This window comes from Balaenoptera borealis (genome assembly GCF_965194805.1).
Source record: "Balaenoptera borealis genome assembly, chromosome: 7".
NCBI lineage: Eukaryota > Metazoa > Chordata > Mammalia > Artiodactyla > Balaenopteridae > Balaenoptera > Balaenoptera borealis.
This window is the reverse complement of record NC_138864.1, coordinates 79,920,887-79,946,661: the sequence shown is the minus strand read 5'-3', so window position 1 is coordinate 79,946,661 and position 25,775 is coordinate 79,920,887. Positions and strand designations below refer to the sequence as shown.

At 44.1% G+C, this 25,775-nt stretch overlaps 1 protein-coding gene across 1 annotated transcript in view; it reads right to left on the bottom strand.

The window, feature by feature from the left end:
* Positions 1 to 25,222, bottom strand: part of NFE2L3 (NFE2 like bZIP transcription factor 3) — a 36,675-nt gene extending 11,453 nt beyond the window's left edge. Inside the window, 1 exon segment of the mRNA XM_082399583.1 lies at positions 24,523 to 25,222. Coding sequence (XP_082255709.1) covers positions 24,523 to 25,098 — 576 coding nt within the window. The 5' untranslated portion in view covers positions 25,099 to 25,222.
* Positions 25,223 to 25,775: the final 553 nt, after the last annotated feature.

Sequence of the window (25,775 nt, the reverse complement as noted above, 5' to 3'; positions counted from 1 at the left end):
CGTAAAAGAAAACACTCTGTTGCCCCTCTATTCTCAATAGTCTACTACTTCACTACTTCACTTCTGACACCGGATGTGTGGGTTTTCCATACATCTAGCAATTCTGTGACACCAGCTGGGTGGAATTAACTCAGTTCTGACACCATCTAATTGGAGACAGTATCAGATGCCACAGCTTAAGGGCTTGGTCTCAAAGACGCCGCCTCCCCCTTCAGAGGCCAATTCCAAGTCCAGGTTGTCACCTGTGCCTCCCACCAAGTGCCTATAAATAGAAGGTCCCCACAATCCCTCCTCCTCCAGTTTAATTTGCTAGAGTGGCCCACAGATCTCAGGAAAACAGTTTACTTACTAGATTACCATCTTATTACAAAAGGACAAAACTCAGAAACAAACAGATGCCTAAGAGCAAGGATTGTGGGAAGGGGCACAGAGCCTCCATGCCTTGTACCACTCTTCCAGCACCTCCACGTGTTCCCCAACCTGAAAGATCTCCAAACCCCGCCCTTCTGGTTTTTTATGGAGGCTTCATTACACAAGCATGGTTGATCAAATCACTGGCTATTAGTGACTTAACTCAATCTTCAATTGCTCTCCCTTCCCCAGAGGTCTGGGAGGTGGGGTTTAAAATTCCAACCCTCTCATCAGTTGGTTGGTTCCCCTGGCAACCAGCCGGCTCTCCAAAAGTCACCTCATTAACATAAGACAGGTGTGGTTAGAAGGGGCATGTTATGAATTGGAAGACACTCCTTTCACTTTTATGGCTCTGGAGCTATTTCAGGAACTGAGGACTGAAAGACCAAATATTGTAACAAAAGATGCTCCCATTGCTCTTAATGCTTAGGAAATTCCAAGGTCTTTGGTAGCTCTGCCAAATGGGGACTGGGGGGGAGATGAGGACCAAATACACACTAAATCACATTACCACACCTGACATTATTTTTATTTTAATGTTTCACCAATAAGGATAACATGCAGTTTTATCTGAGATTCAAGAGTCTTTTTTAAAGTCGTTCATTCAATCAATACATATTAAGTGCTAAATATTGGGTTGGCCAAAAAGTTTGTTCGGGTTTTTCTGCAAGATGTTATGGAAAAATCCAAACAAACTTTTTGGCCAACCCAATACTATGCTATTGATAGATGCTGGGGATACAATAGTGAAAAAAGAATTCTAGACTGCCCCTTCAGAGCTTACATTCTAAAGGGAGAGGGAGCCCAAAATACAAGTGAACTAAGAAAATTACTGCAAGTTATGTCAAGTGAAAGAGAGAAGAGGGGGCCCTCCTTTAGAAAGACTGGTTAGGGAAGGCCTCTCAGGGGAGGTGATATTTTAGCTGAGATCTAAAAAAAGAGAAAGAGCTGTGTACGGAGGAGAGAAAAGAATACATTCCTGTTACCATAACGTATTTGATTAGTTTCTTAATGATGGATATTTAGATGTTTCCAATCATTTCTTAAAAAAAAAAGATATTAAAATCTCCTCACACATACTTCTTTGCACTCATGTGCAAGTAGAATAAATTCCTAGAATGTATGCTAGGTCAACAGATAACTTTTATTTTTCATTTGATGGATTCTACCCAATGGCCCTCCAAAAATGTTTGTGGTAATTTACAATAATCCTACCAACAAAAGTGCCAATGTGAGAGATGAAAACTGGCATCTCGTTGTGGTTTTAATTTCTATTTCTCTTATCATGAATGAGGTCGAACATCTTTCGCAAGTTTGAAAGCATTTGTATTTCCTTTTCTGTAAACTGTTTGTGGTCTTTGTCCATTTTTCTATCCGGGTCTTAGTCTTGATCAGTAGTAGCATGAAATTTTTACTCACCATCTCCCATTCAGTCTCCGATCGATGCACATATGAAATAAGTGGTGACTCTGAAGACAGTAGGGGAGAGAATGCCTGAGTACACCTAAGGATGGAGGCATGAGGAGCAAAACGGCCAAGGGAGGAAAGTCACGGTCAGAGCAGGAATCTGAGCTTCCTCTGCAGACACACAGCAAGGGGCAGAAGAGGCAGATGTGAGAGCTGGGGCAAGTCACCCCAGTGCTGAAAGCCTGGTTTCAGAAGAGGGCCCTTTCTGACACTCCAAGGGTCCATGAATAAGTGGCTATATGATATATTACCCAAACCAGTCCATTTCTGAGAAGGTAAGAGGGTGCTATTAACAATTAAGCTGGACAACAGGCATAAACCAAGACTGTCCTAATGGCCACCCTATCTACGAGGGCACAGGGGAAGGAGACCGCATGACTGTCAAGAATCTTGATGGCAGAATAAAAAGCACTGACTGAATGCCAAAGTCCTGGGGAAGACAGATACTTTAACTTGCACAGCCTTAGTTATTCAGTGAGTATTTTTTTTAGCTAGTCCTTCACTTATTCATTCAACGATCATTTACTGAGAGCCTACTATAAAGCTAACAGAAACAGGCGTAGTAAGAAGTGATGGATGGGAATTTCCCCAGGTCAGTGTAACGCACATGGTGCTGTGCAACCCAGACAGCCCTCGAGGATGGACTCTTGGTGGCTGCTGGGGACGTGCGGGCAGACAGCCTCCAGCTGGGCCTTTATGGAATGCCTCGCCTACCCAGGGCCGCCTCACCTAGGGCCACCCACATCCCAGGACCGAGCAGGGAGGGCCCAAAGGCCTGGCCACCTCAGCCCATCATGGGATAACTGTGACATGCCACTTTGGCCCCAGAGCTCCTGGCTTTGTCAGCCTGCTCCACAGCTTCACTTCTGCTTCTGTCCAACGTGCTTTCTTATACTTCCTTCCACAGCTGTAAATCCCAAAGGTATTCCCTTAGAAACATCCTGCCCACTAAACTTGGGCTCAGAGTCCCCTTCCCAGAGAACCCAATTTGTGACAGTTAGCAATCTGCAGGGGGGAGAGGGGTGCAGACACCAGGATCTCAAGGCAGGGAGGGGTGGAGGGTCCAACATTATAATATTTCTATTTAGAAAGTGAAAACGGCCTATTGCACTTATAGTATAATTTGCACAGTCTGCAAGGCCCCACGAAAGCCTTGTGGCTAGGAAGGCTCAGGTCCAAAACAGGCTGAGTAAAAGAGGCCCATCCTACTCCTACCAGCTATGTGATCTTGGGCCATTTTGACCCTCAGTTTCCTTGTCTGTGATGTGAAAGGGTAGTATTTCTAATTCACATTTTAAGGAATTAGTTGAGAAAAAGCACTTTATACATTTTAAGGTGCTGTATAGACATTAATTACTACTCCTTTCTACTGCTTTTTGATTCTGAAGAGTTGCAATTAATGACTAACTGGTGACAACTCAATCAAAACCCCAAGAGAAAGTGAGTCCAGCCCCTAGTAGCCAGTAATTACTACCTCGTTGCTCTCTTCTTTTCCTGTCTTCCTCAACTCAATGACATGGAGCTGAAATAGACAGTACACGTGTTTTATAAGCACTGTTGTACATACTGGAGATTTATGGCCCATGCCCTTAAAGAATGGGTTAGCTAAACCCATTATTAAGTTACTTTTTATTTGTGTGTAGGTAGGTGATTTTTACTCTCGTGGGGCTGGGACTCAATTAAAAAAAAAAAAGGAGAAGAAGAAAGTTTCCACGCTCACCGCAGGAAGCCATCGTAAACTTGTGAGCTGGGGTGCTTCATCACAACTAAACACCCAGGGACTTGTACTGAACTGGCAGCTGCTGGTAAGGCAGGCCCTGCCCACCACAGCCCTGGCTGATGGGAGCCGACCCACCCCATCCTCTGCATGGATCCAGAACCTTCTCAGTTTGGGCCCCTTAGCTAAAACTGGGTTCTTCTGTCTCTAAAATCCCATGGCTTCTAGGGTTTCTCCTATGACATTTCTTCTACTCTATGTAAAATTACAATTATTTGGGTCTCTTCTTTCCTACTGGGCTGTAAACAGCTTTAACAAAATTTTTTTTTATTTTATTGGGTTGGCCAAAAAGTTCATTTGGTTTTAGGTAAAAATAAAACACATTTCATTTTCACCAATAACTTTATCGAATAACGTATTCATTAACCAAACGAACTTTTTGGCCAACCCAATATATTATAGTTGATTAACAATGTTGTGTTCGTTTCAGGTGTACAGTAGAGTGATTCAGTTATACATATACCTGTATCTATTCTTTTTCAAATTCTTTTCCCACTTAGGTTACTACAGAATATTAAGCAGAGTTCCTTGTGCTATACAGTAGGTCCTTGTTGGTCATCTATTTTAAATATAGCAGGGTGTACATATCAATCCCAAACTCCCTAACTATCCTTTCCCCCCACCCTTCCCCCCTGGTAACCAGGGCTGTAAACTTCTGACACCTGTCCTGCAGCTGTTAACTCACCTTTGCCACCAACATAGGGAGCAGAGCTGAGCCTGGCATGAAGGTTTTCTGAGACAATGAAGGTAGTGGGAAGGGGAAGAAAGAAGCAAAGCTGGGCTTTTCTGCTCTCTTTGCTAAGTCTCTGAAGCTCCTGATAACTGGCAACATGATTTCTGAGTCTGTACTTACTCTACTGTATTGGGACCTGAATAGTATGATGGAGAATTTGACCCTGAAAACACTCTTTGTGAACAGTCCCAGTTGGCTTAGCTGGGCCTTTCATTTAGTCATCTGGGGTAGGAAGGACTGAGACCTGCTGTGACCTTCAGGGCTGGATGAACCTTCAAAGACAAACAACAGTGCGGGGCCTATAAGAAGTTTGACATCAGAAGGACAGGGGTGAAGGCCAAAGAATTCTCAGGCCCATCTCTAGGCTGGAGGCAAGCTGGAGTCATCAGGTCTAGAGAGAAACGAGGAGCCAGATAAAGAGAGACTGTGACCTGTTTGGCCTGGGTGGTTTTTAGCAGCAGTTTATAATAATTATAGCTCACGTTTATTGAGCACTCACTGTGGGCCAGGCAACACATACATGATCTCACTTAAGTTGCTTGGCATCCCTGTAAGGTAGGTACTGTTGTTATCTCCTCTTTCAAAGGAGGAAACTGAGGTACAGAGAGGTTAAGCAACTTGCTTTAAGTCACAGAGCTAGTAAGTGACAGGACCAGGGTTTGGCTGCAGGTGTTTTTACTTGATAGCCAGCTCTTGGACACTGCACTGATTCTTGTTTGCCCCTCCAGGTCCCCGCACGTACCCCAGAAACTGACCCCTGCAAACTCTGGGGCTCCCAGCCAGTTTCACCAGTGGGAGGCTGCAGCAGGACACTGGAGGGGGCTGGGGAGAGGGAGGAGAAGCCCGGGCATTTCTCCCCCTATGCCGGGCTCCGGTAGTCACTGGGTGTCCCAACATCCCGGTCCGCTCCTGTGAGAAGTCATTCACTGAAGACGCTTCATTTGAGCCACTGGGGTGAAGCGTGCCTTCGGCAGGGATGCCGACTGCACAATCACCCACGCTGGCTCCCACTTGCTTCACACAGCTGAGAACAGCAGAGGTGGGAAGAGTTCATGCCTCCCAAATAAAACAAGTTCCTCTCTGTCTGAATAGCACCTTATCAGGCAGAACAGCTAGCTACAGTGCAAGGCGCTGATCTTATTCGGATTGCGAGTCCAACAAACCGAGAAAAAACTTATCGTGAGATAATTGCGGTTGAATACCGACTGGATATTTGGTGATAACAAATTTTTGTTGTCTTTTTTAGATGTGGTAATGGCATTGTGGTGATGTTTAGAAGAGTCCTTATATTTTAGGGATATATACTAAAATATTTATAGAAGATTTTGGGAGTTGGTGAAGGTTGTGGGAAGAGTGAGAGAGGAACAAAACCAGGCTTTTCTCTTCTCTTGGCTAAATGCCTGCAAAGAGCTGGTACAAGAATCACAAGAAATGATGTCTGGGACATATTTCAAAATAATGGGGGGAGGGGCAGGGGGTGTGACAGATGAGCTAAGACGGGCCCTGCACTGGTGACTGTTAAGCTGGTGACAGGGACGGGACTCCATTATCCAGTCTCCATTCTCTCCCCTTGTTATATGTGTTGGAAACTTTCCACCATAACATGTGATATAGACTGAACTCACTTCTGAAGGCCCCTGGAGAAGACAGGGAGGCAGCTAGAACACTGGCGGGCATCCTCCACATGGCCGAGACAGCCATGCAATGCGACTGCCCATCAGGAGAAGCTGGGCATGAAAATAACCAGTGTTTCTAAACAGGAGCCTCAACACCTAGGATACAAGGGCATGAACGCCAACCTGCAGGCTTTGATTTTTAAAGGAGCTGCTTCTCCTGCAAGTCACGCCTGGTGCAGGCTGAGGGACCGGGAGAGGGTGGGGCAGGGGAGCAACAGACATTCATTTATGATTCATTTAATGCTAGATTACTCCAGCACGGGGGACAGGCCAACTGGCTTTCAAAATGCATGATGTTTTTGTATTTTCTTTATAATGGAAAATTTCAAGCACATAAAGTAAACAGAAAGCAGAATACAGTAAGCCCTCCAGGTACCCATCACACCCAGTTGCAACAATTACTTGCCATTCTTATATCCCTAATACTGCCAGCCCCTCCCCATCACTCAATTATTCTTTCAGTTTTTAGGTAGGATTTACACCGGCCAGAAATGCATAAACTTTAGCTGTACAATTCTGACAAATGCACGCACCCATTTAACTCCCACCTCAACTGTGAGGTAGAACATTTCTACCTCCCCAGAAAGTTCTCTGCTGTTCTCATATTTTTACCTTAGCATTGCCTGTTCTAGAATTTAAGCACGAGTTAATTTTAAACTGCACTTATTTGCAAGTTAGATCTGCATTCATTATTAGTTTTGGGGGCAAGCTAGTTCCCCACCCCCAGCAAGGAACTAGAGAGATCTGGCTTTAACTTTAAAACAACAGCTGGCGTCCCGCAGTGAGAGACTGAGCGAGGAGGCTGGAGCTGCTGCTGGACTGTGCGCATGAGGTATCTTGGTTCCCAGGCCGGAGGTCGGGCCCGAGCTCCTGTGGTGGGAGCTCCGAGTCCAAACTGCTGGACTAACAGAGAACCTCAGACCCCAGGGAATATCAGTCGAAGTGAGGCCTTCCGGAGGTCCTCATCTCAGCACCAAGACCCAGCTCTGTCCAACTGCCTACAAACTCCAGTGCTGGACGTCTCAGGCCAAACAAACAGTAAGACAGGAATACAGCACCACCATCAAAAAAACAAACAAAAAAGAAATGACAAAAAAATTTGTCACAGATGAAAGAGCAAGGTAAAAACCTATAAGACCAAATAAATGAAGACAAAATAGGCAACCTACCTAAAAAAGAATTCAGAGTAATGATAGTAAAGATGACCCAAAATCTCAGAAACAGAATGGAGAAAATACAAGAAACATTTAACAAGGATCTAGAAGAACTAAAGAGCAAACGAACAGTGATGAACAACAGAATTACTGAAATTAAAAATACTCTAGAAGGAATCAATAACAGAATAACTGAGGCAGAAGAACGGATAAGTGAGCTGGAAGATAAAATGGTGGAAATAACTGCCAGAGAGCAGAATAAAGAAAAAAGAATGGAAAGAATTGAGGACAGTCTCAGAGACATCTGGGACAACATTAAACACACCAACATTCGAATTATAGGGGTCCCAGAAGAAGAAGAGAAAAAGAAAGGGTCTGAGAAAATATTTGAAGAGATTATAGTTGAAAACTTCCCTAACATGGAAACAGAAATAGTCAATCAAGTCCAGGAAGCACAGAGAGTCCCATACAGGATAAATTCAAGGAGAAACATGCCAACACACATAGTAATCAAACTATCAAAAATTAAACACAAAGAAAAAATATTGAAATCAGCAAGAGAAAAGCAACAAATAACATACAAGGGAATCCCCATAAGGTTAACAGCTGATTTTTCAGCAGAATCTCTGTAAGCCAGAAGGGAGTGGCAGGACATATCTAAAGTGATGAAAGGGAAAAACCTACAACCAAGATTACTCTACCCAGCAAGGATCTCATTCAGATTCCACAGAGAAATTAAAACCTTTACAGACAAGCAAAAGTTAAGAGAATTCAGCACCAACAAATCAGCTTTACAACAAATGCTAAGGAACTTCTCTAGGCAGGAGACACAAGAGAAAGAAAAGACTTACAACAACAAACCCAAAACAATTAAGAAAATGGTCACAGGAACATACATATTGATAACTACCTTAAATGTAAATGGATTACATGCTCCAACCAAAAAACACAGACTGGCTGAATGGATACAAAAACAAGACCTGTACATATGCTGTCTACAAGAGACCCACTTCAAACCAAGGGACACATACAGACTGAAAGTGAGGGGATGGAAAAAGATATTCCATGCAAATGGAAATCACAAGATAGCTGGAGCAGCAATTCTCATATCAGACAAAATAGACTTTAAAGACTATTACAAGAGACAAAGAAGGACACTACATAATGATCAAAGGATCAATCCAAGAAGAAGATATGACAATTGTTAATATTTATGCACCCAACATAGGAGCACCTCAATACATAAGGCAAATGCTAACAGCCATAAAAGGGGAAATCGACAGTAACACAATCATAGCAGGGGACTTTAACACCCCACTTTCACCAATGGACAGATCATCCAAAATGAAAATAAATAAGGAAACACAAGCTTTAAATGATACATTAAACAAGATGGACTTAATTGATATGTATAGGACATTCCATCCAAAAACAACAGGATACACTTTCTTCTCAAGTGCTCATGGAACATTCTCCAGGATAGACCATATCTTGGGTCACAAATCAAGCCTTGGTAAATTTAAGAAAATTGAAATTGTATCAAGCATCTTTTCCTACCACAAAGCTATGAGACTAGATATCAATTACAGGAAAAAAACTGTAAAAAAATACAAACACATGGAGGCTAAACAATACGCTACTAAATAACCAAGAGATCACTGAAGAAATCAAAGAAGAAATCAAAACATACCTAGAAGCAAATAACAATGAAAACATGACGACCCAAAACCTATGGGATGCAGCAATCGCAGTTCTAAGAGGGAAGTTTAAAGCAATACAATCCTACCTCAAGAAACAAGAAAATTCTCAAATAAACAACGTAACCGTACACCTAAAGCAATTAGAGAAAGAAGAACAAAAAAATCCCCAAAGTTAGCTGAAGGAAAGAAATCATAAAGATCAGATCAGAAATAAATGAAAAAGAAATGTAAGAAACAATAGCAAAGATCAATAAAACTAAAAGCTGTTCTTTGAGAAGATAAACAAAACTGATAAACCATTAGCCAGACTCATCAAGAAAAAAATGGAGAAGACTCAAATCAACAGAATTAGAAATGAAAAAAAAGTAACAACTGACACTGCAGAAATACAAAGGATGATGAGAGATTACTACAAGCAACTGTTGCCAATAAAATGGACAACCTGGAAGAAATGGACAAATTCTTAGAAAAGACAATCTTCTGTGACTGAACCAGGAAGAAATAGAAAATATAAACAGACCAATCACAAGCACTGAAATTGAAACTGTGATTAAAAATATTCCAACAAACAAAAGCTCAGGACCAGATGGCTTCACAGGCGAATACTATCAAACATTTAGAGAAGAGCTAACACCTGACCTTCTAAAACTCTTCCAAAATACAGCACAGGGAGGAACACTCCCAAACTCATTCTACGAGGCCACCATCACCCTGATACCAAAACCAGACAAAGATGTCACAAAAAAAGAAAACTACAGGCCAATATCTCTGATGAACACAGATGCAAAAATCCTCAACAAAATACTAGCAAACAAAATCCAACAGCACATGAAAAGGATCATACACCATGATCAAGTGGGATTTATCCTAGGAATGCAAGGATTCTTCAATATTTGCAAATCAATCAATGTGATACACCATATTAACAAACTAAAGGATAAAAGCCATATGATAATCTCAATAGACGCAGAAAAACCTTTTGACAAAATTTAACACCCATTTATGATAAAAACTCTCCAGAAAGTGGACATAGAGGGAACCTACCTCAACATAATAAAGGCCATATACCACAAACCCACAGCAAACATCATTCTCAGTGGTGAAAAACTGAAACCATTTCCTCTAAGATCAGGAACAAGACAAGGTTGCCCACTCTCACCACTATTATTCAACATAGTTTTGGAAGTTTTAGCCACAGAAATCAGAGAAGAAAAAGAAGTAAAAGGAGTCCAAATCGGAAAAGAAGAAGTAAAACTGTCACTGTTTGCAGATGACATGATACTATACATACAGAATCCTAAAGATGCTACCAGAAAACTAAAAGAGCCAATCAATGAAATTGGTAGAGTAGTAGGATACAAAATTAATGCACAGAAATCTCTGGCATTCCTATACACTAATGATGAAAAATCTGAAAGAGAAATTAAGGAAACACTCCCATTTACCACTGCAACAAAAAGAATAAAATATCTAGGAATAAACCTACCTAAGGAGACAAAAGACCTGTATGCAGAAAATTATAAGACACTGATGAAAGAAATTAAAGATGATACAAATAGATGGAGAGATATACCATGTTCTTGGATTGGAAGAATCAACATTGTGAAAATGACTCTACTACCCAAAGCAATCTACAGATTTAATGCAATCCCTATCAAACTACCACTGGCATTTTTCACAGAACTAGAACAAAAAGTTTCACAATTTGTATGGAAACACAAAAGACCCCGAATAGCCAAAGCAATCTTGAGAATGAAAAATGGAGCTGGAGGAATTAGGCTCCCTGACTTCAGACTATACTACAAAGCTACAGTAATCAAGACAGTATGGTACTGGCACAAAAAGAGAAATATAGATCAATGGAACAGGATAGAACACCCAGAGATAAACCCACGCACATATGGTCACCTTATCTTTCTTTTTTTTTCTCTTGTTTTTCTTTGTATGTGTCTGCTTCTTTGTGTGATTCTGCCTGTATAGCTTTTCTTTTACCATTTGTCCTAGGGTTCTGTCTGTCCGTTTTTTTTTTTATTAAACTTTTTACTTTTCTTTATTTTATTTCTTTATTTATTTTTAATCAGTCATCAATTTTATACACATCAGTGTATACATGTCAATCCCAATCGCCCAATTCAGCACACCACCATCCTCACTGCACCGCGGTTTTCCCTCCTTGCTGTCCATACGTTTGTTCTCTACATCTGTGTCTCAACTTCTGCCCTGCAAACCGGTTCATCTGTACCGTTTCTCTAGGTTCCACATACATGCGTTAATATACGATATTTGTTTTTCTCTTTCTGACTTACCTCACTCTGTATGACAGTCTCTAGATCCATCCACGACTCAACAAATGACTCAATTTCGTTTCTTTTTATGGCTGAGTAATAGTCCATTGTATATATGTACCACTTCTTCTTTATCCATTCGTCTGTCGATGGGCATTTAGGTTGCTTCCATGACCTGGCTATTGTAAATAGTGTGGCAATGAACATTGGGGTGCATGTGTCTTTTTGAATTACGGTTTTCTCTGGGTATATGCCCAGTAGTGGGATTGCTGGATCATATGGTAATTCTATTTTTAGTTTTTTAAGGAACCTCCATACTGTTCTCCATAGTGGCTGTATCAGTTTACATTCCCACCAACAGTGCAAGAGGGTTCCCTTTTCTCCACACCCTCTCCAGCATTTCTTGTTTGTAGATTTTCTGATGATGCCCATTCTAACTGGTGTGAGGTGATACCTCACTGTAGTTTTGATTTGCATTTCTCTAATAATTAGTGATGTTGAGCATCTTTTCATGTGCTTCTTGGCCATCTGTATGTATCCTTTGGAGAAATGTCTATTTAGATCTTCTGCCCATTTTTGGATTGGGTTGTTTGTTTCTTTAATATTGAGCTGAATGAGCTGTTTATATATTTTGGAGATTAATCCTTTGTCCGTTGATTATTTTGCAAATATTTTCTCCCATTCTGAGGGCTGTCTTTTTGTCTTGTTTACGGTTTCCTTTGTTGTGCAAAAGCTTTGAAGTTTCATTAGGTCCCATTTGTTTATTTTTGGTTTTATTTCCATTACTCTAGGAGGTGGATCAAAAAAGATCTTGCTGTGATTTATGTAACAGAGTGTTCTTCCTATGTTTTCCTCTAAGAGTTTTATAGCGTCCGGTCTTACATTTAGGTCTCTAATCCATTTTGAGTTTATTTTTGTGTATGGTGTTAGGGAGTATTCTAATTTCATTCATTTTTTTTTTTTAAATTATGACATTTATTTATTTATTTTTATTTATTTATTTATTTATTTATGGCTGTGTTGGGTCTTCGTTTCTGTGCGAGGGCTTTCTCTAGTTGTGGCAAGCGGGGGCCACTCTTCATCGCGGTGCGCGGGCCTCTCACTGTCACACGGCCTCTCTTGTTGTGGAGCACAGGCTCCAGACGCGCAGGCTCAGTAGTTGTGGCTCACGGGCCCAGCTGCTCCGCGGCATGTGGGATCTTCCCAGACCAGGGCTCGAACCCGTGTCCCCTGCATTGGCAGGCAGATTCTCAACCACTGTGCCACCAGGGAAGCCCTAATTTCATTCTTTTACATGTAGCTGTCCAGTTTTCCCAGCACCACTTATTGAAGAGACTGTCTTTTCTCCATTGTATACCCTTGCCTCCTTTGTCATAGATTAGTTGACCATAGGTGCGTGGGTTTATCTCTGGGCTTTCTATCTTGTTCCATTGATCTATATTTCTGTTTTTGTGCCAGTACCATACTGTCTTGATTACTGTAGCTTTGTAGTATAGTCTGAAGTCAGGGAGTCTGATTCCTCCAGCTCCGTTTTTTCCCCTCAAGACTGCTTTGGTTATTTGGGGTCTTTTGTGTCTCCATACAAATTTTAAGATGATTTGTTCTAGTTCCTTAAAAAATGCCATTGGTAATTTGATAGGGATTGTATTGAATTTGTAGATTGCTTTGGGTAGTAGAGTCATTTTCACAATATTGATTCTTCCAATCCAAGAACATGGTATATCTCTCCATCTGTTGGTATCATCTTTAATTTCTTTCATCAGTGTCTTATAGTTTTCTGCATACAGGTCTTTTGTCTCCTTAGGTAGGTTTATTCCTAGATATTTTATTCTTTTTGTTGCAGTGGTAAATGGGAGTGTTTCCTTAATTTCACTTTCAGATTTTTCATCATTAGTGTATAGGAATGCCAGAGATTTCTGTGCATTAATTTTGCATCCTGCAACTTTACCAAATTCATTGATTAGCTCTAGTAGTTTTCTGGTAGCATCTTTAGGATTCTCTATGTATAGTATCATGTCATCTGCAAACACTGACAGTTTTACTTCTTCTTTTCCGATTTGGATTCCTTTTACTTCTTTTTCTTCTCTGATTTCTGTGGCTAAAACTTCCAAAACTATGTTGAATAATAGTGGTGAGAGTGGGCAACCTTGTCTTGTTCCTGATCTTAGAGGAAATGGTTTCAGTTTTTCACCACTGAGAATGATGTTTGCTGTGGGTTTGTGGTATATGGCCTTTACTACGTTGAGGTAGTTTCCCTCTATGTCCACTTTCTGGAGAGTTTTTATCATAAATGGGTGTTGAATTTTGTCAAAAGCTTTTTCTGCATCTATTGAGATGATCATATGGTTTTTATTCTTCAATTTGTTAATATGGTGTATCACATTGATTGATTTGCATATATTGAAGAATCCTTGCATCCCTGGGATAAATCCCAGTTGATCGTGGTGTATGATCCTTTTAATGTGTTGCTGGATTCTGATTGCTAGTATTTTGTTGAGGATTTCTGCATCTATATTCATCAGTGATATTGGTCTGTAATTTTCTTTTTTTTATAGTATCTTTGTCTGGTTTTGGTATCAGGGTGATGGTGGCCTCATAGAATGAGTTTGGGAGTGTTCCTTCCTCCGCAATTTTTTGGAAGAGTTTGAGAAGGATGGTTGTTAGCTCTTCTCTAAATATTTGATAGAATTCACCTGTGAAGCCATCTGGTCCTGGACTTTTGTTTGTTGGAAGATTTTTAATCACAGTTTCAATTTCATTACTTGTGATTAGTCTGTTCATATTTTCTGTTTCTTCCTGGTTCAGGCTTGGAAGGTTATACCTTTCTAAGAATTTGTCCATTTCTTCCAGGTTGTCCGTTTTATTGGCATAGAGTTGCTTGTAGTAGTCTTTCAGGATGCTTTGTATTTCTGCAGTGTCTGTTGTAACTTCTCCGTTTTCGTTTCTGATTTTATTGATTTGAGTCCTCTCCCTCTTTTGCTTGATGAGTCTGGCTAATGGCTTATCAATTTTGTTTATCTTCTCAAAGAACCAGCTTTTAGTTTTACTGATCTTTGCTATTGTTTTCTTGGTTTCTATTTCATTTATTTCTGCTCTGATCTTTATGATTTCTTTCCTTCTGCTAACTTTGGGTTGTGTTTGTTCTTCTTTCTCTAGTTTCTTTAGGTGTAAGGTTAGATTGTTTACTTGAGATTTTTCTTGTTTCTTTAGGTAGGCTTGTATAGCTATAAACTTCCCTCTTAGAACTGCTCTTGCTGCATCCCATAGGTTTTGGATCGTCATGTTTTCATTGTCATTTGTCTCTAGGTATTTTTTTATTTCCTCTTTGATTTCTTCAATGATCTCTTGGTTATTTAGTAACACATTGTTTAGCCTCCATGTGTTTGTGGTTTTTACGTTTTTTCCCCTGTAATTCATTTCTAATCTCATAGCGTTGTGGTCAGAAAAGATGCTTGATATGATCTCAATTTTCTTAAATTTACTGAGGCTTGATGTGTGACCCAAGATGTGATCTATCCTGGAGAATGTTCCGTGTGCACTTGAGAAGAAAGTGTAATCTACTGTTTTTGGATGGAATGTCCTGTAAATACCAATTAAATCTATCTGGTCTATTGTGTCATTTAAAGCGTGTGTTTCCTTATTTATTTTCATTTTGGATGATCTGCCCATTGGTGTAAGTGAAGTGTTAAAGTCCCCCACTATTATTGTGTTACTGTCAATTTCCTCTTTTATAGCTGTTAGCAGTTGCCTTATGTATTGAGGTACTCCTATGTTGGGTGCATATATATTTATAATTGTTATATCTTCTTCTTGGATTGATATCTTGATCATTATGTAGTGCCCTTCCTTGTCTCTTGTAACATTCTTTATTTTAAAGTCTATTTTATCTGATATGAGTATAGCTACTCCAGCTTTGTTTTGATTTCCATTTGCATGGAATATCTTTTTCTATCCCCTCACTTTCAGTCTGTATGTGTCCCTAGGTCTAAAGTGGGTCTCTTGTAGACAGCATATATATGGGTCTTGTTTTTGTATCCATTCAGCAAGCCTGTGTCTTTTGGTTGGAGCATTTAATCCATTCACGTTTAAGGTAATTATCGATATGTATGTTCCTATGACCATTTTCTTAATTGTTTTGGGTTTGGTTTTGTAGGTCCTTTTCTTCTCTTGTGTCTCCCACTTAGAGCAGTTCCTTTAGCATTTGTTGTAGAGCTTGTTTGCTGGTGCTGAATTCTCTTAGCTTTTGTTTGTCTGTAAAGCTTTTGATTTCTCCATCAAATCTAAATGAGATCCTTGCTGGGTAGAGTAATCTTGGTTGTAGGTTCTTCCCTTTCATCACTTTGAGTATATCATGCCACTCCCTTCTGGCTTGTAGAGTTTCAGCTGAGAAAACAGCTGTTAACCTTATGGGAGTTCCCTTGTATGTTATTTGTCGTTTTTCCCTTGCTGCTTTCAATAATTTTTGTTTGTCTTTAATTTTTGCCAATTTGATTACTATGTGTCTCGGTGTGTTTCTCCTTGGGTTTATCCTGTATGGGACTCTGTGCTTCCTGGACTTGGGTGGCTATTTCCTTTCCCATGTTAGGGAAGTTTTCGACTATAATCTCTTCAAATATTTTCTCTGGTCCTTTCTCTCTCTCTTCTCCTTCTGGGACCCCTATAATGCGAATGTTGTTGCGTTTAATGTTGTCCCAGAGGTCTCTTAGGCTGTCTTCATTTCTTTTCATTCTTTTTTCTTTAGTCTGTTCTGCAGCAGTGAATTCCACCCTTCTGTCTTCCAGGTCACTTATCCGTTCTTCTGCCTCAGTTATTCTCCTATTGATTCCTTCTAGTGGAGTTTTCTTTTCAGTTATTGTATTGGTCATCTCTGTTTGTTTTTTCTTTAATTTTTCTAGATCTTTGTTAAACATTTCTTGCATCTTCTCGATCTTTGCCTCCATTCTTTTTCCGAGGTCCTGGATCATCTTCACTATCATTATTCTGAATTCTTTTTCTGGAAGCTTGCCTATCTCCACTTCATTTAGTTGTTTTTCTGGGGTTTTTTCTTGTTCCTTCATCTGGTATATAGCCCTCTGCCTTTTCATCTTGTCTCTCTTTCTGTGAATGTGGTTTTTGTTCCACAGGCTGCAGGATTGTAGTTTTTCTTGCTTCTGCTGTCTGCCCTCTGGTGGTTGAGGGTATCTAAGAGGCTTGATCTGGTCACCTTATCTTTGATAAAGGAGGTAAGAATATACAGTGGAGAAAAGACAGCCTCTTCAATAAGTGGTGCTGGGAAAACTGGACAGGTACATGTAAAAGCATGAAATTAGAACACTCCCTAATACCATGCACAAAAATAAACTCAAAATGGATTAAAGACTTAAATGTAAGGGCAGACACTATCAAACTCTTAGAGGAAAACATAGGGAGAACACTCTATGACATAAATCACATCAAGATCCCTTTTGACTCACCTCTGAGAGAAATTGAAATAAAACAAAAATAAACAAATGGGACCTAATGAAACTTAAAAGCTTTTGCACAGCAAAGGAAAACATAAACAAGACCAAAAGACAACCCTCAGAATGGGAGAAAATATTTGCAAATGAAGCAACTGACAAAGGATTAATCTCCAAAATTTACAAGCAGCTCATGCAGCTCAATATCAAAAAAACAAACAACCCAATCCAAAAATGGGCAGAAGACCTAAATAGACATTTCTCCAAAGAAGACATACAGATGGCCAAGAAGCACATGAAAAGATGCTCAACATCACTAATTATTAGAGAAATGCAAATCAAAACTACAATGAGATATCATCTCACACCGGTCAGAATGGCCATCATCAAAAAATCTAGAAACAATAAATGCTGGAGAGGGTGTGGAGAAAAGGGAACCCTCTTGCACTGTTGGTGGGAATGTAAACTGATACAGCCACTATGGAGAACAGTATGGAGGTTCCTTAAAAAACTAAAAATAGAACTACCATACGACCCAGAAATCCCAGTACTGGGCATATACCCTGAGAAAGCCATAATTCAAAAAGAGTCATGTACCACAATGTTCATTGCAGCACTATTTACAATAGCCAGGACATGGAAGCAACCTAAGTGTCCATCGACAGATGAATGGATAAAGAAGATGTGGCACATATATACAATGGAATATTACTCAGCCATAAAAAGAAACGAAATTGAGTTATTTGTAGTGAGGTGGATGGACCTAGAGTCTGTCATACAGAGTGAAATAAGTTAGAAAGAGAAAAACAAATACTGTATGCTAACACATATATATGGAATCTAAAAAAAAGTTCTGAAGAACCTAGGGGCAGGACAGGAATAAAGACGCAGATGCAGAGAATGGACTTGAGGACACAGGGATGGGGAAGGGTAAGCTGGGACGAGGTGAGAGAGTGGCATGGACATATATACACTACCAAACGTAAAATAGATAGTTAGTGGGAAGCAGCTGCATGGCATAGGAAGATCAGCTCAGTGCTTTGCGACCACCTAGAGGGGTGGGATAGGGAGGGTGGGAGGGAGACGCAAGAGGGAGGGGATATGGGGATATATGTATACGTACAGCTGATTTACTTTGTTGTACAGCAGAAACTAACACAACACTGTAAAGCAATTATACTCCAATAAAGATGTTAAGAAAACAATTTAAAAAAAAACAACTGGCAAATCAGGGCACTAGCCCAGGTCCTGCTGCCCAAGCAGGTAACTCTGGCCCAGTCCATGAGCTCTTCTGGGCCTTCAATTCATAGAAAGGCAGTTTTCAGCCAGGCACCCCCTCCATTCACACGTTGCTGGGTAGTCAAAGGCCCTGGGGGAGGAACACCATGGCTGAGGTCAAGCTTGAATCACTTGGAGGTCTTCTAAACTGCAGAACCCATCCCAGGCCCCAGCTGAGAGGCTCTGATTCAGCCAGTCTGGGGTGGGCCCTGAAATCTACATTGTAACAAGCAACGAGGTAACTGATACAGTCACTGGGATGAGAAACTCAGCTCTAAAGAAAGGCTGAGAAGCTCTTCCTTCAGATGAGCCTTCAGGCTTCTGCCTCCCCAACACGCCCAAGGCCTACTTCATGACCTAGCAGTCTTCCGTTATGTCCTCTGGAAGACAGGACTTTCCTGGGGATTCAACCCCCAGCCCAGGGGCACTGAGAGCAAATCATCGGTTGAATATTTATTAACATGCCAGGAATGGTCCTAGTCCTTTAACATACAGCATTATTTAATCCTCAAACTCTCCCAGAAAGAGGTTAATATTCTCCTTTTACAATTTGGATACCACGGCTCATGGAGGTTGCCCAGGAAGAGACGGAGCTGGGATGGGGTGACGACTAGTTTTAGGTGTCAGCGTGGCCAGGCTATCGTACCTAGAAGTCAATCAAACATTAACCTAGGCGTTGCTGTGAAGGTATTTTGTAGATGTGGCTAACTGCTGTGGCTAACCCACCAGGTGACCTTCAGTAGAAGAGATTAACTTCGGTAATCTGAGTGGGCCTTATCTCATCCAATCAGTTGAAAGGAAGCCTTTAAGGGCAAAAGTGAGGTTTCCCTGAGGAAGAAATTCTGCCTCAAGCCTGCAGCATTAGCTCCTGCTGGTGGTTTCCAGCTGCCCTAGAGTCTGGATGTGCCCAGCCTCCACAGACATGCTAGCCAATTCCTTGAAATAAGTCTCTTAAAACACACACACACACACCTCTCATACTGGCTGTGTTCTCTAGCGAATGCTGGCTGATGCCGATGGGAACCCGGGTGCACCCAATCTCAAAAGGCCGTGCCTTGCTTCTAGCCACTGCCCATACTCTGCCAACTCAACCAAAAACCACCCAGCTATGTACCTGAGCCTCAGCCTGCTCCAACTCTCCAGAAGTGTATTTGAATATTAATGCAGATCCTTAACTAGATTTTGAGAATAAATTATTCATATCGAAAGGCTGCCACAAATGGGAGAAGCTTGTTTTTACGTTTTAAGTTTTGTAGTGGGTGGGAGGGAGGTATGGTTTACTCAGTGCTTAAGAACAGTGACCTGTGTATTCTGGGCAAGGTCACTAACAAGGTCACTATCACTTTAGGCAATCCTGAGTTTCACCACCTGATTAATTATGATGCCAACCTGCAAGTCTGCTTGCCACTGCCCCATCCACTCAAATTGGCATTAAGTGGTCAGATGGCCCATCAGGATTTCAGATATGACTACTTTCTGGTTGGGACTCTGGCCTTGAAGGTCCCAAGACATATTCAAGCTCACAGCATCTTGGAAGTTCTGCAGAGCCAACGTGGAGGATGGATGAGGAGCGCTGAACTGGCCTCTGCTCCCAACCCCATCCCTGGGCGCCATTTGCAGGTTAAAAGCAAAGATCCAGTTTCCACACTCAAGACACTGCGGTTCAAAGTAGAGGATGCAAGTCCCACAGAAGAAATGTCACAAAGTGCAATAGGGTCAAAGGAAAGAACAGGAAATGCTTGTAGATGAGGTGACAGTGGAGAGAAGTCAGAATTTAACAGTAAAAGACTTGAGAGGAATGAAAGGAGGCACTCTGGGCAAAGGCAACAAAGTAAAAGGCAGGAAAGCACTGGGCTGTCTGGGGAAAAGGAAGGGAGAAGGTTATAGTGGGAAAGTAGGCTACAGGTGGAGGACCAGAGGGAGATGAGCTCAGCTAGGGGAGCCACACTGGCCAAACGGGGAGCCTTGAATGACAAAATATCAAATTGGTAGGTAATGAGGAGCTAGTGGAAGCTCCCCAGATAAAAACGGTAAGGACCAAGGCGTGCTTTGGAAACCTGCACGTGGCAACGGAACGCACAGGACTAAGTTGGGAAGGGGCATTAGAGAGGCCCCGCTGAATTAACAGCAGCTGCTAACGTTATCGAGGGCTTACCATGTACCAACCCTGCTGAACCTGCGTGATCCCTTTTAACCCTCACAACAGCTCCTGAAGGTACTCTTACCATCCCATTTTACAGATATGAGAGCCAAGGCACGGGGAGGTCAAGAACTGTGCTCTGGGTCATATAACGAGTCAGCGGTGAGCTGAGACCTACAGCTACCCAAGCTGGTCTAACTCCAGGCCCGGCACACTGACCACTAGAACAGCCTGCCTGGGTCTGCTCACCAGTGCAGATTCTGAGTTGAGCTGAGAAGTAGGGGGAACGAAGAGGAGACTCATACACCACAGAGATGACCTCTCTGTAACCTACCACTTCAGGTGAAGGGGGCTGACTGGAAGAAGTCTGGAATAAGGTTCCTGTGGGCTGTGGCACATCAAGCCACCAAAAAACCCCAATTTGCTCATGAACTTATACCAAGTCCTTCTGCAAATGCCACTACGCATAGCCTAACTGTGTCCAGGACGGCTGACTTAGTTTTCAACAACTGGAGCATACTTGATAAGCAAGCTGAACACCCCAAGAGGTGCCAGGAAAGAGAGATGGTGACTGCATAACAGATTGGACTGAGTCCCTTGAAATTCATATGTTGAAGTCATAGCCCTCAGTACCCCAGAATGTGACCTTATTTGGAAACTGGGTCGTTGCTGACGTGATTAGTTAGGATGAGTAGGGTGGGTCCCTAATCCTATATGGCTGGTGTCCTATAAAGAGGGAAATCTGGCTACAGACATGCGTACAGGGACAATGCCACGTGCAGAAGGCAGAGACTGGGGTGATGCAGTAGAAACCAAGGGTTGCCAAAGATTGCCAGCAAACTACCAGAAGCTAGGAGCGAAGGAACCCTGCTGAGAACTTATCTCCAACTTTTTGCCCCCAGAACTGTGAGACAATATATTTCTGTTGTTTAAGCCACCTGGTTTGTGGTACTTTGTCACAGCAGCCCTAGGACACTAATGCAGTGATGCATGCCATCCTTTCCAATAAGAAGACCATAGGTGCATCTTCACTGCATATTTTAGTAAGTAAAATAAAGTCTACTGTGAAACCTTGTACTGCAACGGATGTAATTACATATAAGACTATCTCTGTATCATGGTTGTGAGCTGAAAACTGGCAAGTGTTTGATATTTCATCTATCTCCAATTGCCCGGGCATCAGGGACTATCTTTGATTTTGAAACAAAAACCAACTTTTACTTTATCAATCAAGGACCTTCTTTACCTTCCCTTTACTTTTAGAAGCAAATATTGACTGTATCAGATTCTTCCTGTGACCTGAAGAAACCAAGTCCAAAGGACAGTAAATCTGAGGTCCTGCTGTACCCCTCTCCCAGCAGAGGGTCCCCCGTCTGTCCCAAGGCATGAAACCACATCAAGATGACCACAACCCCTCTCAGTTTTAAAGTGGCAACAGTTCTCTGAAATACGGATGCTGGCTTTTAGCAGGCACCCCATCTTCAAATATGCTCACACACACAGCTCTGCAACAACTGTTCATTTCATTGTTTAACCCATGCATGACTTTGAAGAACATGCGCTTCATGGGTTGGGAGTGAATGGCTGTGGTTACGAAGGGAAGTTTGTCTACCCTGGGGAATTCCACATACTGTTTGCAGCTAATGATTAGCCCCACTAAGAAGTGAAACCAAAGCAGTACTTCTTTTGATACTTGGAAAATCCCCTACTCCAAAATATTTTTGCACATGTACAAAAATCATGGAAAGTTACACTATAAAACTGGAATCTCCTACAACTCAAATGTAAGCCACCAGAATTATCTATTTTAAAACAAAACAAACCTATGATGTTCCTATGGGGCACAGCACTCACTGTCTTCGAAGTTAACATTTATTGAGCATTTAAGATGGGACAGGCACAGTTCTAAGCCTGTTGCATGGAATGAATTGTTTAATTCTCACAACAACCCCCTGTGGTAGGCACCATTGTGCAGGTGCAAATGAAGCACAGACTGGTTAAGAAATGGCCCGAGGTCACACAGCAATGCGTGGTAGAGCTGGGATCCCAAACCAGGCAGTCTGGCTCCAACACACCCCACCCCCTTAACAAACAAACAACCAAGCCAGACATATAGACAAACAAGACAAAAGGGAATAATGTGAGTGGGGACAGGTTAAGGAGGGTGGGTTGAGGATGGGAGCAAAAGAAGAGAACAACAATTACATCCCAGGCACTGGGCTGGCACTTCCCACGTGCTTTTCCTACTTAACTGGCACAACATCCTTGAGGGTAAGCATTACTCTCCCACTCAACAGATGAGACACTGAGACTTGGGGAGATTAAAGTAACCTATATGAGGGCAGATTATTATGTGATGCTCCAACATGCAGCTTTGCTGACTGCAAACACCAGTGCTGTTTTTTCAGCTCATTTTCTCCAGAGTCATGGTTTCAAATCGTAACTTTGGCATTATGGATGGTACACTCTGCTTTTAAAAGTCAATCCAGCATTGGAGAGCAGTGGTGCTGGGGTCAGGAGTGGGGCGCATTGCCCCATTCCAGCTGCAAGCTTGCACAGAAAACCTGAGTACAGCGTAGATGCTTAATGTGCCAGCCTGGGAGCCAGGAAGCTCAGGGTCTAGACCCACTTCTGGCATTCATTAACTGTGCTGGTTTAGCCAAGCCCCCCAACCTCGCTGGGCCTCTATTTTCCTTAAATACGAATTGGATATAAGGATGCCTGGCCTGTGGACCTCACAAGGGCATGTAAAAGGTGTTACCCATAAAGGTGAATTGGCTGTGAAAACCGTAAGGTGCTCGACAGCTGATCATCGTCAGAATGAACAAAACCAGGTCATCCCAGCAGCTACCACGGTCCAGCAGGTCCACAGATGCCAGCTGGGGAAGGCACCACCAGAAGAATGGCCCGGTGTGAACCTCACCCTCTCCCCTAGGAAATCTGGGCTCAAGGGTATCCACGGTCTGGCTGGGCCTAGGTCCTCAGAGCTGCCCCCAAGGCAGGCTTGCTGCTCTAACTAGGTATCAACCAGGAGAGGCTGGGCCGGGGAGGGAAGTCCTTGAAGAGCGAACAGCCTCGTCTCCCTCCCTGCACATTTTGCAGGCCGGCTGGCATTCAGCTGTGATAAGGGCAGGGTGCCATCTGGGCCGGCAGCCCGCACTGGCTTCCACCCATGTATGTCGCAGGATCGGGAAAGGTAGCCGTGCAGCGCGTTCCACTCCTGCGGGGGCAGGGAATTCAGGGGAGACCACCCCACAGGGTAGAGAGAGACTGGACGAGTGAGCTGAAAGAATCTTCCCCTCCTGGTGTTCTGAACAGACAGGAGCCCACCGAGACTCTCACCCACCCCCTCGCCATTAGTTCCGGCCCCAGGAAGAGGAAGGGATCAGATCTGCATAACACTGAATCACCCAGCACTTCGGCACAATGACCCCTCCAGGAGAGGGTGGAGAAGCTCGTCTGGCAACTGCCTACAAAAACAGGGCAATTCTGAAGAGCAGCAAACAAACCAGTCTGGCCCCAATTCCCATTTTGCATAAGATTGCAGTCCACAAAAAACAACGTCCAAGGAACTCTTGTTGATTACTACCGATTGTGAACACTAAGGTTTGGGCCAAGAGAGAATGAAAAAGGTCCCTTTGAGGGAACTTTGGATAAGGCCATTTTGTGGAAATTGCTGTGCTGCGTCTTTAGACTCCAACTCGCCATTGGGAGCCCCAGATGCTTCAGTCAACAGATCTCGGTGAACTTTGTTTTAAAAGAAAGTTACACTGAAAGGTTTGAACCTACAAACCAAAGGGGACTTGTTAGTCACTAGGTGACTGTCAGGGTACCTGTTTTCTTTATGCTAAAAAGGGATTACACAAGTTCCGGGGGGAGGAGGATTGTTAGGCGTGGGGGATGGTTAAGTACGAGCACGTCTGTTTGTGCGCTAGCCTCGGAGCTGACACTGACCACAGCTGCTTAATCCAGGGACGCATCAAAAAACGAACTGCAATGGGTTAAAATCCAGAGGGGACCACCGCGTTGGGCCGGGTGCGTGGTTCTTAAGAGAAACGTGCATCCTCCCGGAGGCCAAAGCCTCCTTCGGTTCCAGAAAAAGACATCTCAGCTTACACGAGGTACCGAACGAAGAGAGCGGGCCAGAAAATTTCCAGCATACCGTCTCCCCTCCCCACTCCCGAACTACCCTTGATCACCGTCAAACACAGGAAAGGTGTTCTCTAAAACCTAACGGATGATTTCACGCACTTCATTCCCAAAAGCGTTAAGAGCCACAGCGACAGCACTAGGAGGCTTCGTTCGGATTCACAAAAAAGAGGCGCACAGTCGCCCGCAAACCCGCAACCCCCCGGGGGCGGAGGGTGGAAGAACGCAGGTGTGCCCCCCCAGGTCCCTCGCTACCCTCCAGGGCTCCCGGCCAGGTCCCCCAGCACCCCGCTCGCGTCCCGCTGTCCTGTTACCTCGCTTGCGTGTCCGCCGGCGTCCGACACTTGAGCCGTCGGTTTCTTGGGAGCCTTCTCCTCCTCCCCGGCGGCCAAGGGGCTACTCGGAGCCGCTCTGGGATTCCCGCCGCTACCCGGCGCAGCCTGGCTAACGCCGTTCACGCCGGCGCCCACTCCTCCGGCCGAAGAGGCGGCGGCGGCGCCGAGCAGCGCGTGGGCCCCGTCGGCGTCCCCGGCAGCCACGCTGTGCACCAGCCACGCGTCCACTCGGGTGCAGGGGATGAAGGGGACCCCCAGCGCGCGTACCTCCCGGAGCAGCTGGCCCTCCGGCGGCGCCACGGGGTCCCGCTCCCGGCCCTTGGGGTGCAGGAGCTCGGCGCGCCCCCACCCTCCCGAGGCCGGGAAGGGGCTGAGCGCGTAGGCAGGGCTCGTCGGGCCGCCCGGGAGCAGAAGCTCATCTCCGAGCAGGGTCCGCGGCGGGAGCAGCAGGTAGAGGTCCAGGTCCAAGTCCAGGCGAAGCCCCGCCAAGCTCAGCAGGATGGTGAGGTGCAGGAGGCTGCCGCCGTCCGACCACCACGGCTTCAGGTACTTCATCCCCTGCCGCGCGCCCGGGGACGCCCCTGCCGGCGCCAGCGGGTCCCTGAGCGCCGGCCGCCGCTTGGGCACGTGCGGCCGCTGAGCGCCGCCGGCACCTGCCCGGAAGAGACAGAAACAATGGACCCGGGCGTGCAGCGGCCGTCTCGGACCCCCGGAGCCGGGCACAAAAACAGTCCCACCGCAGCCTCCCAGGTGCCTGCGGCTCCGGAGAGGCGGAGGAGGAGCCACCCGCGCGCAGAAATCACCAGCTTAGCCGCCCCGCTGCCCCGCAGCGCCGCGCTGCAACCAGGCCCCGCCCCGGGCCGCGGGCGCCGCCGCCGGGGACGCGCCCACTGCCGCCCCAGGCCCGCGCGGGGCGGGGCTCCCGGGCTCAAAGGCTCTTTATTCGGGGGGAACGCAAAGCTTTCTGGGAGCAGAAGTTGTTCTGGGCGCCAAGTGGCCCCCTACCCTGTGGCCGTGGGCTGGGCGGTTGTGGCTGAATGCGCGGGTTGGGAGTAGGGGGTCCGGGGTAAAGGTGGGTGGGAATGGACAGGATGTGTAGACTTCGGGCGGGGAAGGGGGGGAGTCGAGGCACTGGGCAGCACGCAAAGGGCTTCCACCCACACGAGAACACTGAGCTGGCACAGTGGGTTCACATCTCAGCGCCACTACCAGTCGTGTGACCTTGAATAAGT